The 16,171-nt window shown below is 36.2% G+C and overlaps 2 protein-coding genes across 5 annotated transcripts; both read left to right on the forward strand.

Moving 5' to 3' along the window:
* LOC122075933 (probable GABA transporter 2) lies at positions 1 to 6,810 on the forward strand. Of its 3 annotated transcripts, XM_042641192.1 has the most exons (6): positions 1 to 481; positions 581 to 811; positions 2,224 to 2,321; positions 4,406 to 4,592; positions 6,268 to 6,446; positions 6,607 to 6,810. In XM_042641192.1, the coding sequence occupies exons 1-6, from the start codon at positions 391 to 393 to the stop codon at positions 6,628 to 6,630; spliced, it is 810 nt and encodes a 269-aa protein (XP_042497126.1). In that variant the 5' UTR covers positions 1 to 390; the 3' UTR covers positions 6,631 to 6,810. The 3 variants fall into 3 exon arrangements, with proteins under 3 accessions (XP_042497126.1, XP_042497199.1, XP_042497278.1); XM_042641265.1 differs by lacking the exons at positions 6,268 to 6,446; positions 6,607 to 6,810 and adding an exon at positions 4,772 to 5,346 and having other exon boundaries at positions 5 to 481; XM_042641344.1 differs by lacking the exon at positions 4,406 to 4,592 and having other exon boundaries at positions 21 to 481; positions 6,387 to 6,446.
* A 4,144-nt stretch (positions 6,811 to 10,954) lies between these two features.
* LOC122075798 lies at positions 10,955 to 14,948 on the forward strand. 2 transcript variants are annotated; one of them, XM_042641081.1, is made up of 2 exons: positions 10,955 to 13,260; positions 14,641 to 14,948. In XM_042641081.1, exon 1 carries the CDS (start codon positions 10,985 to 10,987, stop codon positions 13,250 to 13,252), a length of 2,268 nt encoding a protein of 755 aa, XP_042497015.1. In that variant the 5' UTR covers positions 10,955 to 10,984; the 3' UTR covers positions 13,253 to 13,260; positions 14,641 to 14,948. The 2 variants fall into 2 exon arrangements, with proteins under 2 accessions (XP_042497015.1, XP_042496934.1); XM_042641000.1 differs by having other exon boundaries at positions 10,956 to 13,264.
* Positions 14,949 to 16,171: the final 1,223 nt, after the last annotated feature.

Below are 16,171 nucleotides of genomic sequence, written 5' to 3' on the forward strand. Positions count from 1 at the left end.
ACAATTTTATCTGATTTCTATTTTATTTATCATCCCTAATCCGGAAGTAACCTTTTCCTTTTCTTGGGCAATAACTTCCAACAAGATTGATCCATTCTGGATCTTGGTCTATCATTGCCGTTTTTATTGGTTTTCATTAAATAAAGGGCAAAACAGAGAGGACCACCATAACCCTCTCTGTGGAGTCTGGAGTCTCTGGGCTCTCGAAGAAGCTCTCAATTCAAAGGAGAAGGTCTGAAAGAGCAGAGAGGCCAGAAGGGGACAGAAGAAGAAGCCACAACGTGTCTGGCTTCTTCACTCCAACGCCTTCCACTTGGAAACCCTTCTCAGGGCATCTTCTGTGTATATATTTGTGTGAGTTAATTAACCCAGAATTCACACACATTAGTAATGGATGAAGAGATTTCAAAACCCAGAGGTTTACCAGAGGAGAATGGCCGGGAAAATGATGCCGGAGTTCAGTTTGTTCTTGAATCGAAAGGTGATTTTTTTTTTTAATTTGTTATTCCGATCATTCTTCTTCTTCTTCTTCTTCGCCGGTGTTTTGTTGAAAACCTAATTTGATTTGTTTTTTTATTAGGGAAGTGGTGGCACGCAGGGTATCATTTGACGACGGCGATAGTAGGTCCGACGATATTGGCGTTGCCGTACACATTTAGTGGGATGGGATGGGCGGTGGGATTCCTCTGTTTAACGGTTATAGGACTCGTCACCTTTTATGCCTATTATCTAATGTCAAAGGTCCTCGATCACTGCGAGAAACAAGGTCGCCGTCATTTTCGCTTCCGGGAACTCGCCGCCGACGTCTTCGGTAACTTCTCTCTCTCTCTATGCATACGTCACAGTATCAGTGATATGAATCACTTTCTGTTATTCATTTACGTAAACTCAGTTGCTTTAGGATGCTGCGTACGGTTCTGGGTCCCACTTCGGGCTCAAATCCACTTCGGTTAGTTAGTGGTGAGTGGTTGTGAACATCCAACGGTTGGCATTCACCTCGTTGAATCTTAAATGCCACTCACTACCTATGCGGAGGATTTTTGTGTTCTCACTTTATGACTTGTGAAAATCGTCTGTAGTCATAGCATCGGTGCAGTGAACATTAGATGATTGAGAGCCCCTTAAAATATATGCCTTATTCTTAATCGTCCAATACTCACCACTCATTGCAGATGATGTGAACTCACTTCCTGATCCCTATATAGTTTCATTTTTGCATTGCTATACTTAAAGAGCTAAAATATCACAGAAAGAAGAAATAATACAAACTAAAAAATAATCTACAACTATATACACCTCACCAGTAGTGACGGTGCCTCAAGATGAAGTCCATTAGGCAAAACTAGAGAGGTTTAGGGAGTAATACAAACTTAAAATAGAAAAGTATTTAATTATTATTGGTAATGATTGTGTCATTAAATTATTTTTGTTTTCTTTTTATATTCCTCATTTTTTTTAGTATTTTTCTATTTTAATTATATGGGTCCCATGTAAATGATATTATTTCTCTCATTATGGAGGATGGGGCATGAGATAACCTCTCCTAATAAAAATGCCTAAAAAATTATTATTAAACTTTATTCAGTGTGTCTCACTTATGTAAACAGGGACATAAGTTTTCGTTGAAGAAAAAACTATGGCAATGCTTGGATGTCTAGAAAAGAAAAGAAAAGTTTCCATACGATGCAAGAACGCAATTTCCTCTCGCATAAATTTTTATTATTTTCTTTCTCTTATTCTTACTTTGAATATGTGGGTCTCAATGTCTCATATAGATGATATTTTCCCCGAGACAACTATTGGTGGGGCATGCAAAAGAAATCTGCTTGATATTGGGGTAGGGAGGAAGATTGAGAAATCGCATAAGGGCTTTCCTTAGGGTTAGGGGATTCATTTAGCTCCCAAGTTCCAATAACTAAATTGAAATAGAGAGCGAGGGTTTCCTTTGACATCAATGCCATAGTAAATCTGGCTGCACCAATGGTTGTGAAAACAATATCATCCACATAAAGTCCATATAGTTTATAAAACTAAGACATAAGAAAGAATATCAATGTGGACCCCACATCTTAATATGCGGACACATATCAGGATCTACAATCCATATTTTTTTCCCCATTACAAATAAATTGTCATGAAACTAAAATTGAGTTGAATTTAAAGGATAGATTTTTAATATTTTAAATAATTTTGTAATTCCCTTCCTTTTAACCTTTATGGTAGGTTCCGGGTGGATGTTTTATTTTGTAATCATCGTCCAAACAGCTGTCAACACCGGAGTTGCCATTGGTACTATATTGCTTTCCGGAGAATGTATTGAGGTATTCTTCCTTCTCTAAGCTTCTATCACCTCCACGTACGAGTAGGTGATAGTGACACATCACATTTCCTATCATTTTGAGTGCGTTTAAAATATCCCCCATTTTGTTTCAAGACATTATTATTCAAGGCAGAGGTTTGTTGCCAGGTTGTGTGACCCTGCTTGGGCCAATGCGAGAGCTCACATGGGCATCCACTTAGATGCAATGTGGTCTTTTCACGCAACCATATGTTTGAATATAGGGGGCACGATTGGGTAGTACTGATCTTTTCATCTTTTCTCCTATTATTGATTCGGGCATGGGTTACCAACATCGCTGGTTGGGGTGGAGTGAAGGTATGTCCCATAATGAATCATTTTGTCAATATGAGACCCATAAAGTTGTTGAGGAGAATCAAGAGAGAGAATATTAGTTATGTAAGATGGCATAATGAGAATCTCCACAGTCCACACTATCAATAGGGGAATCTTTTTCTCTATTAATTTTTAATAGGAAAATTTTTCTAGATCTATGTAGATAAGAACGAGAATTACAAAATCGTAAGTGTATGTTAACTTACTTGTTTTGTAATTCATTTTCTTATCTGGTAGATCTTGAAAGTTTTCCAAATTAGCCTGATTTCTATGAACTCGATTATGAATCCGGATTTGACCAACTGAATAGAAACATATCCATATCATAGCCTATGATGTCCGATTACCTAAATGGTCAGTAACGATGTTGGGCCATAAATTAACAAGGACTAAGCCCGACTGAAACTGACCAGGCCGGAACTGTCGAGACCAATTGGCCAACCTCCTCCTATTCTTTCTTAGCCTCTATTCCCAATGACAATGGAAAAGGTCGTGAAAGGATATGGACATGGGGTCCACAGCCAAAGTTAATGGGCCCCAAACTAGAATCATCAAGCCCATTTCTGCTTTCTCTAGAATTTTAATTCCAAATGGTTATGGAAATGGTCGTGAAAGAATAGTCATAGACATAGGGTCCACACCATAGGTTATGGGTCCCAAACTAAAAAACCGCTACTTCGAAATTTTAGGTAATGAATGAGTTCCAAGCAGAATCTAATCCAGTCCGACCCAGCCCAAAATGGAAAATAATCCTCTGTTTTTCTCATCCCTATTTTTCCTTGTTTTGCTACATCTAGAACGCTACAAGTGGACAACTTTAAAACCAACGCACCGGATGTAATAATCCTCACCCAATCTTGACCGTTGGTCTCTTTGTTGTCCACGTGTCGCGTTATGAAGGTAGCAAAACAAGGAAAAACATGGATGAGAAAAACAGAGGATTTTGATCCGCCCAAAATCTGCTGAGGTTAATGTGAATGGTTGGATAATATTACATCTAACAAAAAAAAAAAAAAAGTGTACAAAATGCACAAGGCTCCTGCATGTGCGAAGTCTGGGGGGATAAAAACTATGCAACCTTACCTTGAGAATGTCGAGAGGTTGTTTCGACAGCTTGACCCCACCAGGTCGTAACATTGTACCTTTACTATTGGCCAAACGTGTTACTTTATATTACATATTTAACTGGAGAACGAAAAAGATAAGTCTGATTAAATAAAGTGAGATAGCCCACAAAGTACCACTTCTAAGCTATTAGGTGAGGAGATAACACAATATAAAGACACTTCTGAGGTCTCAAATGACTAATGAGGGACTATACACCTCTATAACTCCCAACATCTCCATAGACAATTGAATGATACTGACTTTTTGATAAAAAAAAAAATAAAAATAAAAAATAATAATGTAATTAGACATTTTGGTGCTAGATTGAAATCAATTTATGGGAGAAAAGCATATGGGAGAGGGTTCCTCATGTGAAGAGTGTGGGAGGAAATTCTCAGGCCACATCAATCATGATGTGGAAAACAGTTTCATCGATAAGGAGGCCCACATGATCAGGATGTGAGAGGACATGGAAAAGCATATACACATCATTTGATGCCGAGTTTTATGTACATTTTTGCGGTATCCCCATTTATAGATCTATTCATGTGTGATGTTGTTCTCTTTCTTTCTTTTTCTATGAATGGAAGACTAACCACTGACCTAAATTGTTGTTTGGACAAGATTGTGTACTCAAGTATTTACCCCGATGGACCCTTGAAACTATATGGGTTCATAGCAATGGTGACAGTGGCTATGATGTTTCTCTCCCAATTTCCAAGCTTTCACTCCTTGAGATACATTAACTTCATCTCACTTCTTCTATGCCTCAGCTACACTTCTCTGGTGGTTGGTGCATGCATTCATGCAGGTTTAAATTTATAACCCAAAACCAATATCCCCCCCCCCCCACACACACGCCCCTTCTCTCTCTCTCTCTCTCTTTTAATTTCTTTATCAAACTATTGTTAACAAGTCTAACAAGTAATTAACTACAGAGAACACTAGCATGGTCTCTCTTTAAATCTTAAATATTTTATTCTTTTGCAGGTCTCTCCAAAAATGCCCCTCCCAAAGACTACTCTTTAGACCCTTCAAAATCAATAAGAACATTCAATGCTTTCACTTCCATTTCCACTTTGGACCAAATTATTCAGTAGAGTACAGGACAAATTTGCTCATGAGAATTAACTGTTCATGGTTTCCACAATTGATCAATCCTTCCGGTCTTGTCACTTTGCAATGGATCAACCTTTCCTCCAAAACCCTATTCATAAACTTCCATCCACCACAGTTTATATAAACCTACTGTGATGAGGAAGAAGTGACCATTAGAACCCCATGTTTGCCAAATGTATCTAGGAGATGGGGATTGTTTTGTAGTCTTTTCATTCATTGTATTTATGCTCAAAGGATTCAGAATCCTTTCTTTGATCTTTCGCTTACTGTTAAGCTAGTCCAGTAATAACTGCTATTATGTCTGTTTAGCTCTCTTCCTCTTCTTTGGCTTCTTGCCATGGGAGTATATCCTTTATTTTTTATTTTTTCTATGATGAATCCCTAAAATATTTCTGTTTATGTTTTCCCTGTTTTGAAGACACCAATCTTGATTTATCCTTTTCCTCTGTTTCTATTGTCTGTTGTTTTCACCTACACTGAGAAACATTTCACTCCAGCCAATTTTTGTAGGGCCTTCCAGGGTACAAAATGCATAAGCTTGACAATTATGTTTTGATTTATCCTTTGTGAATTAGTTTCTGATATCAATATGTAATAAGTCCTTTTGTAAAGACACAACTAAGGTATCTTACTTTTTTACTATTTGTTTTATCGATTGAAAGTCTTAATGCAGATCCTATATAAAATGAGAGATGGGGATTCATCAATTAACAGCAAGGAGGCAGTGGGACAGCAAAGGAAGACATGTATTAGATTTCCCAAACCTGTCTTGCATCACCAGTACTACATACATAAATTTTGGGATCTGACTAGGGTATTCAGTTTTTCATTTGTTGAACGTCAGGAATAGGTTTCATAGTGTCAGTAGTATATCTTAGCGTATTGGGGAATGCTTTTCCCTTTTCTACATGCTTTATTGATACACCAAGTAATACAATCCTTTTTTAGCTGCTGATCTCAAATTTGTTGTTGTTGATCCAGTAGCTTAAATTCTGAGGAGGGGAGTAATCCTTTCTTTTCTTGTTACTAAGCTCTGATTATTGTCAAGTCTCTTAACCATTTTAGGTTCCTTCTATGCTTTAAGGTCGCCTAACAATGGGAAGCTCCAACTTTCTCAGGGAAGAACATAACCAATTACCAAGTAGAATGAATGAATGAACAGAAACAAGGGTAGTATTGGGTTTTTATTGTAACGACTAAAGAATTTGTTATGATTTTGTGTTTCCTATCATGGGCATGTCTTTATTTGTTTTTCATTCTTCTGTTTCCTGCCCAAGTTATATACTGAAATTTGAAACTCTGTTTAAAATATAATTTGGGCCCCAATTTATCAGTTAAGGCAGCAACTTTCTGCTTGCATTCTGTAGGTCTAAGAGAGATGGGTCGAAAACAAGGTGGTTTGTATATAAATCCAAAGAAGTTTGGAACTAGGAAACCTTGCATGAAGGAGATGGTAACCTTCCTCAATTGTTTGTTGCTGAACCAGAACAATGACGGTAAATGTGTTCGGCAGAAGGAACTTCTTAGTACCTACATGGATGCTCAGGTTTTAATCTCTTATAACATCAATAAACTTGAGGAAACTCTCTTTGGCATATGGAACTTACATTATTTAATTCATCTATGACTAATACAATTTCTTTCTTTTTTTTTCTTTCCTTGGAGTCAAATTAATCCAATTTTCCCATCATTTTTGACAATTGCAGACTGGGAAAAGCAGAAAGCCTTGAGGAAGCATCAATTATCACCTTCAGAGGCTTAGTAGAGGAAGGAAATAGTTTATATTTATTTAGCTGCATGAACCAAACTATTTAGGCTTTGTTTGGTTGTAAGGGGAATGCAAATTTTTTATGTAAAGTGGAATTTTTTTCCCAGAAAAAATAAATTTAGATGTTTAATTGCAAGGAAAATATATTTTATATGTGAAAAAAATTTCACCTGACCATAAAAATTTTCCTTTTTTTTATTTCCCCACCAAAATAGGAAAAAAAAAAAAAAAAAACCTCTCACAATCTCTCCCACTCTCGCGACTCTCACCCCGCTCATGACTCTACGATCTCTCTCTCTCTCTCTCTCACGCGACTCAATTGGGTTTGTTTTGTCCAAAAGACTTTGGGTTTGAACCAAATGGAGCATTACTGACCTGTTGGGTTTGTTTGACCAGAAGACTTTTGGAATAGGCCTTTCAGTCATTATCACTTGTGATCTATTACTGTTTTCTTTGTGATCATCTTTTATATTATTTTAAATATTTATTTATGTTACATTCATTTGATATATAGAACGAAATGGTTTATTTTGATTAGTGATAGAACATAGTATCTGATGACATTTGGTTTGATTTGGTACAGACCTTGAATGACGTGATTCATTTAACCAATATAAATTTTGAGGAGCTAGGTGGGTTTTGGATTGAAAAGTACTCCCCCCCACCCCAAAAAAAAAAATCTTTTGAGGAGTTTGGTTGGATTATTAGTTTTTTAAAATTTTACATCAATTTTACATCCAACCAAACAATTATGGTAAATTAATTTCACTTCACTCCTATTGCAACGAAACGACTCAAAAGGAGAAAAAAATTGCTTCGCTTACCTTCACTTTCCTTCCCTTCCCTTCCCATTTCTCTTGCAACCAAACACGGCCTTAGGGAAAACGTAGGGACGGGACATACTGATGTGGCTGGGGAAAAAAAGGAGCAAAAAGTTCTAGTCAACAAGGTTTGATCACAGTTGGGTGTTTGGATCTTTCAAATGAAGTAGAACTGCTGATGAACATGGTTCGATGTTGGCTTGAGATGTTTTAGATCGGTGAATGAAGTTGTCAAGACTTTTTTTTTTTTCTTATGCTTTTATTATTGATGCCTTACAAAGTTTTTTAAATAGGATTGGTTGAAATCGCGTGGATTGGATTGGTAATCAAATCCAATCGTAAATTATCCAATACCGATTCACTGGTATGATCTGAGGAATAAAATCTCAAAGGAAAAATGATATTTCGAGTAAAAGAAAAAGAAAAACTAAATATGTCTAATCAAATATGATCCTGAACGATCTAATCCTGATTTGGATTGATATAAATTGAGATCTATCCTGAATTTTAAAACCTTCAGATTGTTTCCTTATTCGTAGGATTCAAAATAAAATTGGTGAATTTCCTAATATGGAACCAAATGAGAGGGGTAAGGTCTTTTGATTCTGATAGGATTAGTTAGATTCCTCAGTTTCACGATGGTTGAGCCCTGATGCCATGATATCCTCTTAGTAGGGTTGGAAAAAGTCTCAGACTGGAAAACTCTGGTATAGGTCTTATAGGGGTGTTAAACCGTTTGTTCGATCTGATTTTAATTGGTCCAAATCTGTTTTTGTATTCACAGCCAAAACCAAAGCTGAATTGTCAAACTAATATTTGGTTTTGGTATGGTATGGTTTTGAGTTTTTATCGGGTTAGCTAACAAGTTCATGTCAGTCATTGTTGGGTTGGTATCGATTCGGTTTCATTTTTCCACATTTATAATAACAACAACAATAATAAGCATAATATTCCCTGGTTATGTATTGACAAGAGAAACTTCTGAGGCAAGTGCAAGAGCATTATATTTTGGATTGAATTAGATAAGACTAGAGAGCTAGATGTTGGAAAAATCTGGAGCAATGACAAAGAAATTGTGTTTTTTTAAGGCAAAACCACATTGTGGCCTTTGAGCATAAACCCTCTGTTTTTGACATATCACCACTGATAACTTTTTGACTCAGGCCTAACAATGACGTGGTCCTTCTCATGATTTGTATAGCCCATAAGGCTATGAACAGTTTAACTAACTTTAATATCTCGCAATCAGACATTGATATATTAAGTCTTCTAATTTAATTTTTTTAATCCTTCTTACCCAAAAAAAAAAATGGTAGGCATAATGAAAAGACAAATTTTATCACTTTTACCGATATTTTCAGTTTTATCGGATTTTTTTTGGATTGGGTTTAGTTTTTTATTTCAGTTTTTTTTTTTCGGTTTCTATTCTTATGGTTTTGTAGTAAGCAATTCTTTCCTTTGTCGCTCAGTATAGAATTTCTGTTATCTCCCCAAGTGGGTAAGGTGGAATTCCTTCCTTTTGTTTATGCATATCATCTTTGCACTTTGGGTCCATTTGTAAGCCCATTTCGCATGATTAAAGTAATCATATTGGCACACTAACAAACCTTTCACTTTAAAGAACTGTGAACTGAGAATCACTTTATAAAAGAGTTATTCTTATTGTTTGTCACCTCATTTAATTTATGCATCTATTCTTTTGATGGTTGAACAAATAATGAAGAGCAATAACACCAAAATCAAACCAAAAAAGAGTCATTCTTTTTGTTTGTCACTTCTTTTGACATCTCTAGCTAGGAGAAGTGCTTTGCCTGAAACGCCAGGGTTAAAATTTGTGCGAAAGTGACAAGTTTAGGGTTTTGTGGGGGGACAAAATAAATAAATTGAAATGTGCAAAATAAGAGTATATAATAACAACAACAATAATAGGCACAATGTCCACTGGTTATGTATTGACATGAGAAACTTTTGAGGCAAGTGCAAAGGCACTATATCTTGGACTGAAGCAGGTAAGATTGAAGAACTGGGATGTTGGAGATATTTGGAGCAATGACAAAGAAAATGATTTATTTATTTATTTATTTATTATTATTATTTTTACTTTTTTTTTTAAGGTAGAACCACATTGTGCCATTGTGGCCTTCAAGCATGACCCTTCTATTTTTGGACATATCATCACTAATCACTTTTTGACTCAGGCCTAACAATGACGTGGTCATTCTCATGATTTATAGATCCCATAAGGCTATGAACAGTTTAGCTAACTTTAATATCTCCCAATGGAACAATGATATATTAAGTCTTTTTATTTAATCTTTTTATCCTACATACCAAGAAAAAAAAGGCGTAATGAAAATACAATTTTATCACTTTTACCGGTACAGTTTTATTGGATTTGATGTGGATAGGGTTTTGGTTTTTTATTTCAGTTTTTTTGGGTTTCTATTCTTTCCTTTGTTGGTAAGTATAGAATTTCTGCTTCTCTCCCCAATGGGTAATTTTTGGGTTTCTATTCTTCCCTTTGTCGGCTATTATAGAATTTTTGTTTCTTTCCCCAAATGGGTAAGGTGATACTCTTATATTATTTAAAAAAATAAAAAAAGTTAAAAGTTAAAAATAGAAGAGAAAAAAAAGGTGGAATTCCTTCCTTTCGATGGTGTATAAGCATATCACCTTTGCACTTTGGCTTTCACTTTAAAGAATTGTGAACTGAGAATCACTTTATAAAAGAGTCATTCTTTTCGTTTGTCATCACTTTTAAATTCTACATCCATTCTTTTGATGGTTGAACAAATAATGAAGAGCAATAACACCAAAATCAAACCAAAAAAGAGTCATTCTTTTTGTTTGTCACTTCTTTTGACATCTCTAGCTAGGAGAAGTGCTTTGCCTGAAACGCCAGGGTTAAAATTTGTGCAAAAGTGACAAGTTTAGGGTTTTGTGGGGGGAAAAAATAAATAAATTGAAATGTGCAAGCGAGATTTGAGATTTAAACCCTCTTATCCTATAGTGCAGTAAATGAAAATTACGTCTTTAACGTTCACCTGATCAACTTCTATTTGTAATGGAGTGGTAAAAATGTAAAATGATATGGGGTTACGATTTCCATTTCTAGGTCCAAAGGGCCTGAAGGAAAGATTGACATTTCTAGGTCCGTAGCGGTTGAAGAAAAGAATCATGCATGGAAGTTAAATTTTCATTATAAAAGTTTAGAATCGAAGCTAACGTAAAGGTTTCTCAACTTGAACATAAACTATAAAAGAAAAGATTATTGCTTCAAAATTTTCACTTCACATTTTCAATTAAGGAGGAAGAAGAAGAAGCAGCAACAACAATAACATGGGCAGAGGAGGGTGTATCAATGGACAACTGGATACAACATTGTATGCTTCACCTGTGCCTTTGATTGGCCTTTACATCGCAGGTGCAACACTGGTATGCTTCTTTTGTATGACTTTTGATTTGGTATATGGATTCATTAGAAAGAAACCATCTATGCCTTGTAAATTGTTTCCTTTGAACTCATTCACTCTGACGGTACTGGCAGTAGCTACAAAAATCCCACTTGATCTGACCACATCTATGCCTAGAGCTGAGGATCAACTCTCCAAGCTCACGGGCACAGCATTGTTGTGCACCTCACTCGGGTTTTATATGCCCTCGTTGGGAACTATGGGCACATCCGAACGCTTTGGCAATATGGCAGCATTGAGCGTGACGGTGATTACTATGGTTGTTAACGTGTGTGTACAAATGGGCACGGGTGTGATCTATGCTTTTACAGTAGAACACATTATTATCTTGGTCTGCACCTTATTATTGCTTTTGTTCATGTGGTCATCTGCTATAGCGTTTAGAGGCCAAAGAGAGCCTTGGGGACTTTTTCCAAGATCTGGAATGTCGGAAGACACAGAAAGTGCAAAAAAGGGTGTAGAGGGATTGAAAAAACTATTAGTGAAGGTCCATGTTATCAATTATACAAGAAACCCTCAGACATTGTTATGTGAAACTCCACATCATCACGTTTTTGGGTTACTATGTGGCCTTTCTTCAGCAGTTGTGATAGAAGCCATGTTGAGGTCATTTGCCCTTAAAAATATGAGTAGGACATATTGCAATAATAGTGGTGTTTCTGACTATGGTTGGTCGATTCCCATCATGATTGTGGTCCAATTACTAACCATTGCAGTGGGAACTTTTTCCATCATCTATAGATGGTTTTCTTTTTTCAATCACACTGAAAGGGTTGATGTGGATGCATATACATATTTCTTTAATCCAGAACGAGAATTAGAATATCTGAAGTGGAAGACCTTACCTTTTAGGCTCCTCAGCAATAGAAGAAAACTCTTTCATGCCAAAAACTTTATCATGGATGTGCTTATGGGCCTCCAAATCGTGTTGTTCTGTTGCAGCGTGTCGTTCGTAGGGATCCCAATGTACAGTGTCAAGAGAATCTTCTTCCATGATCAGCATGATAAGGATGATATTCAAAAAATGTTAGAACAAATGTCGATTTCATACATGTCTAAAGAAATATTGGACTTTGCATTATCATGTGGATGTGGGATCACTTTCAAAAAATGGATAGTTGAAATGGGGATGGAAGACATGCTGAGATGGAGAAATACACATAAGAGGGACAGTCCGACTCAGCTCATCCAATTAATATCTAATAAATGTCCTGCTTCTGCATCTGCTTCTGCTTCTGCATCTGCTTCTGCTTCTGCTTCTGCTTCTGCTTCTGCTTCTAAATCAGAATGTTTCCTCTTCATAAGAAAATTAGAAGCTATTGGGAAAGAATTTTTAAAGAGGGAGGAAGCTACTGACTACAAGTACAGAGTTTCGTGCGTATCAGTGTTGGTCCTTTCAGGAATGTTTGCAGAATTGATGCCACCGCCATCTTCTTCTTCTTCTTCTTCTTCCCGTATTAGTAGGGAATCTATATTGCAGATCTTAAACAAGTCATTTGAAATGATTTATTACATCGACCAGAGGACCACCGATACTCCCAGCGTGCACGATAAAACAAGATGGACAGCAGCAAAGGATGTATGGGTACAATGGGAGAATCCCCACCATTGGTTCCGAACTAAGATCATCTCACCTCTATTCAAGAAGGAATCCAAGGAATATTCTGAGTTAGATCAGCTACATCATGCCCTTAGGGATGCCTATGAAGTTATAAACCAATCCGTTTCTTTTGGGCAAATAATATATGGTTCGTCATTGGCTGAAAGGCGCGATGCTCTGGTTGAAATTGAATTTGCAATCATTTGTGAATTCATACTACAAGAGCAGAGCAGAGGCTCTAGTTTACTTGACTTCTTAGAAAAGTGTTTTGCAGAGATGCTCTATTTTTTCCTCTCTGGCCTCCCACGGGCCATACTGAAGGAGATCGATGTAGATGATCCAACTGAAATAGGTGAAGAAAGAGTGAAAAAAGCCTTCAAATTCTTTTGTAAACTTGAGCAATTAGATAAGACAATCGAATGGTCATGGCCAGCTGAGAAATTTGAACCTGAAAGTCAAGCAAATGATGTTGTCCACTCTAATTCTTCTCTTGTAGTTGTGGCTCCTGATTGTATTTATTCAGAAGTTGAGGCACCTAACGTATCAAACGCCGTTGTCGTTGATAGAAAGGTTGGCAATAGTGATGTTTCCCTTGCTGTTGTTGCTGCTACTTGTGCTGCAGAGGAAGATGAAGAAGACGACGATGATGATGATGAAATTAAAGAAATTGGGTCTGACGAGATTGTTTGAATGACAATGTATGTAAGTGTTTCAATCTTGTACATTTTCAATTTCTGGTTTATTATTATTAGCATAGGTAGGTTTGCCATTTCTGAACGTTACTACCATTGTTTTTATTCATTATTATTTTTTTTTAAATCTAGGTTTTTAACATATTTGATTGCTTATTGGAATTAACTTTTCTATCACTTCTTACTTGTAATGAATTTTCTGCTTTCCATTGTTCTTCTCAATTCTTTATTATTCTTGTAAAAAAAAAAAATTAATACAACAACAATTAGGATTTTAAAAGATGTTGGCCTAGGCATCCCGACCACGGTGAAACCATTTGAACCACCAATTATTTTCCTGAAAGACCCAGTGATTGGATGGGAACCTCCATAGTTGGATCTGGATGTTGATTTTTTTCTTTTTTTTAACTGATTGAATGGTATTGAAACAATCCAAATATCCAATGCCCAATATGGAAAGATGGACTATGACTACAAGGGATGGGAATATTTACTTCCTTCATATGTCAGAAAGAAAAAAAATAGACAAATTAAAAATTAGGAAAATTGACTTCTTTGCAACTTCTTCAAATTATGTCTGAAGCTAGATTCACTGCTAAGCTTGTCACTCACCTTTTCTCATAAGGGAAAAGAGAAGTTTCATTCTCCAGTGAATTATTATAATATTAATTTTTTGCCCATTTTCATTCTAACTCATAAAATATGGAAGCGATAATCTAAACCAGAGATAAAACTGCTTCATTTAAGTATTATTCTAACACATAAAATTCATAATCGAGAAAGCTTGAGAAGCCAAGGATCTAGACCATCCCATGCGTTCAAAGTTCATTAAGGGTGTGTATGGATCAAGTGTATTGGAGCATGGACATACATGATCAATCTAGACCATTTCCTCAATTATGTTTTCCATATAGAAACTGAGACTGATTTTTTACAATCGATTCTTTCCTATGAGTTTACTAAAAGAATTTGGGTTGCAGGATCCTTAGGGTTGCATACTGAGTTTACTCTTGCTCCTTCATTTCTTCATATTTTCAAACTATTATCTCAGATTTTGGTCTTCCAAAAGTTGATTGCAAATATCTTGAGTCGGTAATGGCTATTATTTTCTACTTCATATGGATGATGTATAACAGATCATTGTTTTATTGCCCTTCTCCCAACATCGTTATTGTTCTTCAGTTAGTATCTAAATGTTCTGTCGAGTTAAATCTTTTACAAGTGGGAATTCAAATGGTTCTTATACAGTTGAATGTAATGTCCTTATTGGATCATCAGAGGTTTTCAAATATGCGTAAACTAGTTATTATTGTGATGGCTAGTTGGGGATCTGTATTATTTTATAATTAAACTTTCTTGTTGCCTCTATGGATTTTGGAATCACAGGATGTGCAGAGGAGTCAGAGATCAAAGGTATACTGGAAGGATTGGATTACAAATTGCTCAAGAACAAGGATGGGAAGATATTAGTCTGGACTGACTATGAGGAGGTGGCAGAATGAATGAGGGATGGAGGGAAATCTTCTTGGCATTGGGATTTATTTGTGTTATTGTATGACGTTTATATATTATCTCTGTTTTTTTTTTTTCTTTAGGGGTAGAAATAACTTATCTCTGTACTTAAGTCTTTTAGTTTGCTGAGGAACATGGTTCCATGTGGTTTGAGGAACCTGGTTGGTTTTCACAGTTTGCAGGAAACCTTTGCTGATTGATTAGATATGGTTTTGCTTTCTTTGTTGTATTGGTGGTCTATGAAACAGGGATGATGAGATGCCAAGTTGAGTTAGAAGCTGATTCAACTACCCAGTCCAAAGCAACTCTTTTGAAATGGGTACTTGTTGTACTATGGAGACAGAAGAGAAGAGTCAAAAAGGAGATAGCGCAAGAGTTTTGGGGCTCCAACTTATTGATTAACTTCGTATATTTTCCAACTCTTTTATAGAGTCAATAGATCCGTTGAAAAACGGCTCTTTTCCAATCAACGGAATCGCCCCCAAATTTCTCCTTCTTGTGACCGTTATCACTCTTATAACCGTTGTCACAGTAATTCCATGATGAGGCCGAATGGCCACCTCACCAACATCTCCCACTTGGCCATTCTGGCCGAATTCACATTTTCCGCTCCCATTTTTAAGAACCAACATTATGAAAAATTCCATTCATGTTTCTCAATTTCTAGGATCATGATATTTCAATTTCCGCTCCCATTTTCAGGGGCAATAAAAAAACATTGTCTGATAAGGAACTTTAGTTCCTATGCCAAACTTAGAGATCTAAGTCCACTATTTATTCCGAACATATAGTTCAAATTCCATTTACATTCCCAATTTTCAGGAATTACTTTTACATTACAGTTCCCATTTCCGAGAACATTCGTCATGACATTTCCAGGAACCATTTCCATTCCTATTTCCAAGAATTATTTCCATTCCCATTTTCAAGAAACATTTCCATTCAATTTTCCATGAATAATATTCATAAAATTTTGATCGTCATGACAAGGAACATTCAGTTCCAATTCCAGACTTAGACCGACCTAAGTCCCTTATATATTCCGAGCACTTAGTTTCAATTCTAGAATTAGATAACCCTAAGTCCGATTAAATTTACATGCTTAACATAAGCTTCCGTATGAATTCCCTTTGTGAGGGGATCGGCCCAATATCGCTCGTAGGTACATAGGTTACTTTAATTTCACATTTTCCTACTATATCTCGAATATAGTGCCACTACATATTTCTATATGTTTCCCCTTCGAGTTATTACGGCTTGATTATCACAAAATATTTTCACTGGTCCATTTACAAGATCCAGCCCAAATTCATTTATTTCCACTGGTCCAATTACAAGATCCTGCCCAAATTTATTACCACTGGTCTAATTACAAGATCCAGCCCAAATCCATTTAACAAACGTC

Source organism: Macadamia integrifolia, chromosome 1, assembly GCF_013358625.1.
Source record: "Macadamia integrifolia cultivar HAES 741 chromosome 1, SCU_Mint_v3, whole genome shotgun sequence".
NCBI classification, from domain to species: domain Eukaryota; kingdom Viridiplantae; phylum Streptophyta; class Magnoliopsida; order Proteales; family Proteaceae; genus Macadamia; species Macadamia integrifolia.

What these genes read in the sequence shown, in the direction of transcription:
- LOC122075798 (XM_042641081.1), top strand. Translation starts at nt 10,985, where the DNA reads ATGCCTTGTAAATTGTTTCCTTTGAACTCATTCACTCTGACGGTACTG.
- LOC122075933 (XM_042641192.1), top strand. Translation starts at nt 391, where the DNA reads ATGGATGAAGAGATTTCAAAACCCAGAGGTTTACCAGAGGAGAATGGC. An exon ending in GTTTGTTCTTGAATCGAAAG is followed by an intron (nt 482 to 580) that starts GTGATTTTTTTT and finishes TTTTTTTATTAG; the next exon opens with GGAAGTGGTGGCACGCAGGG. An exon ending in TGGTGCATGCATTCATGCAG is followed by an intron (nt 4,593 to 6,267) that starts GTTTAAATTTAT and finishes TGCATTCTGTAG; the next exon opens with GTCTAAGAGAGATGGGTCGA.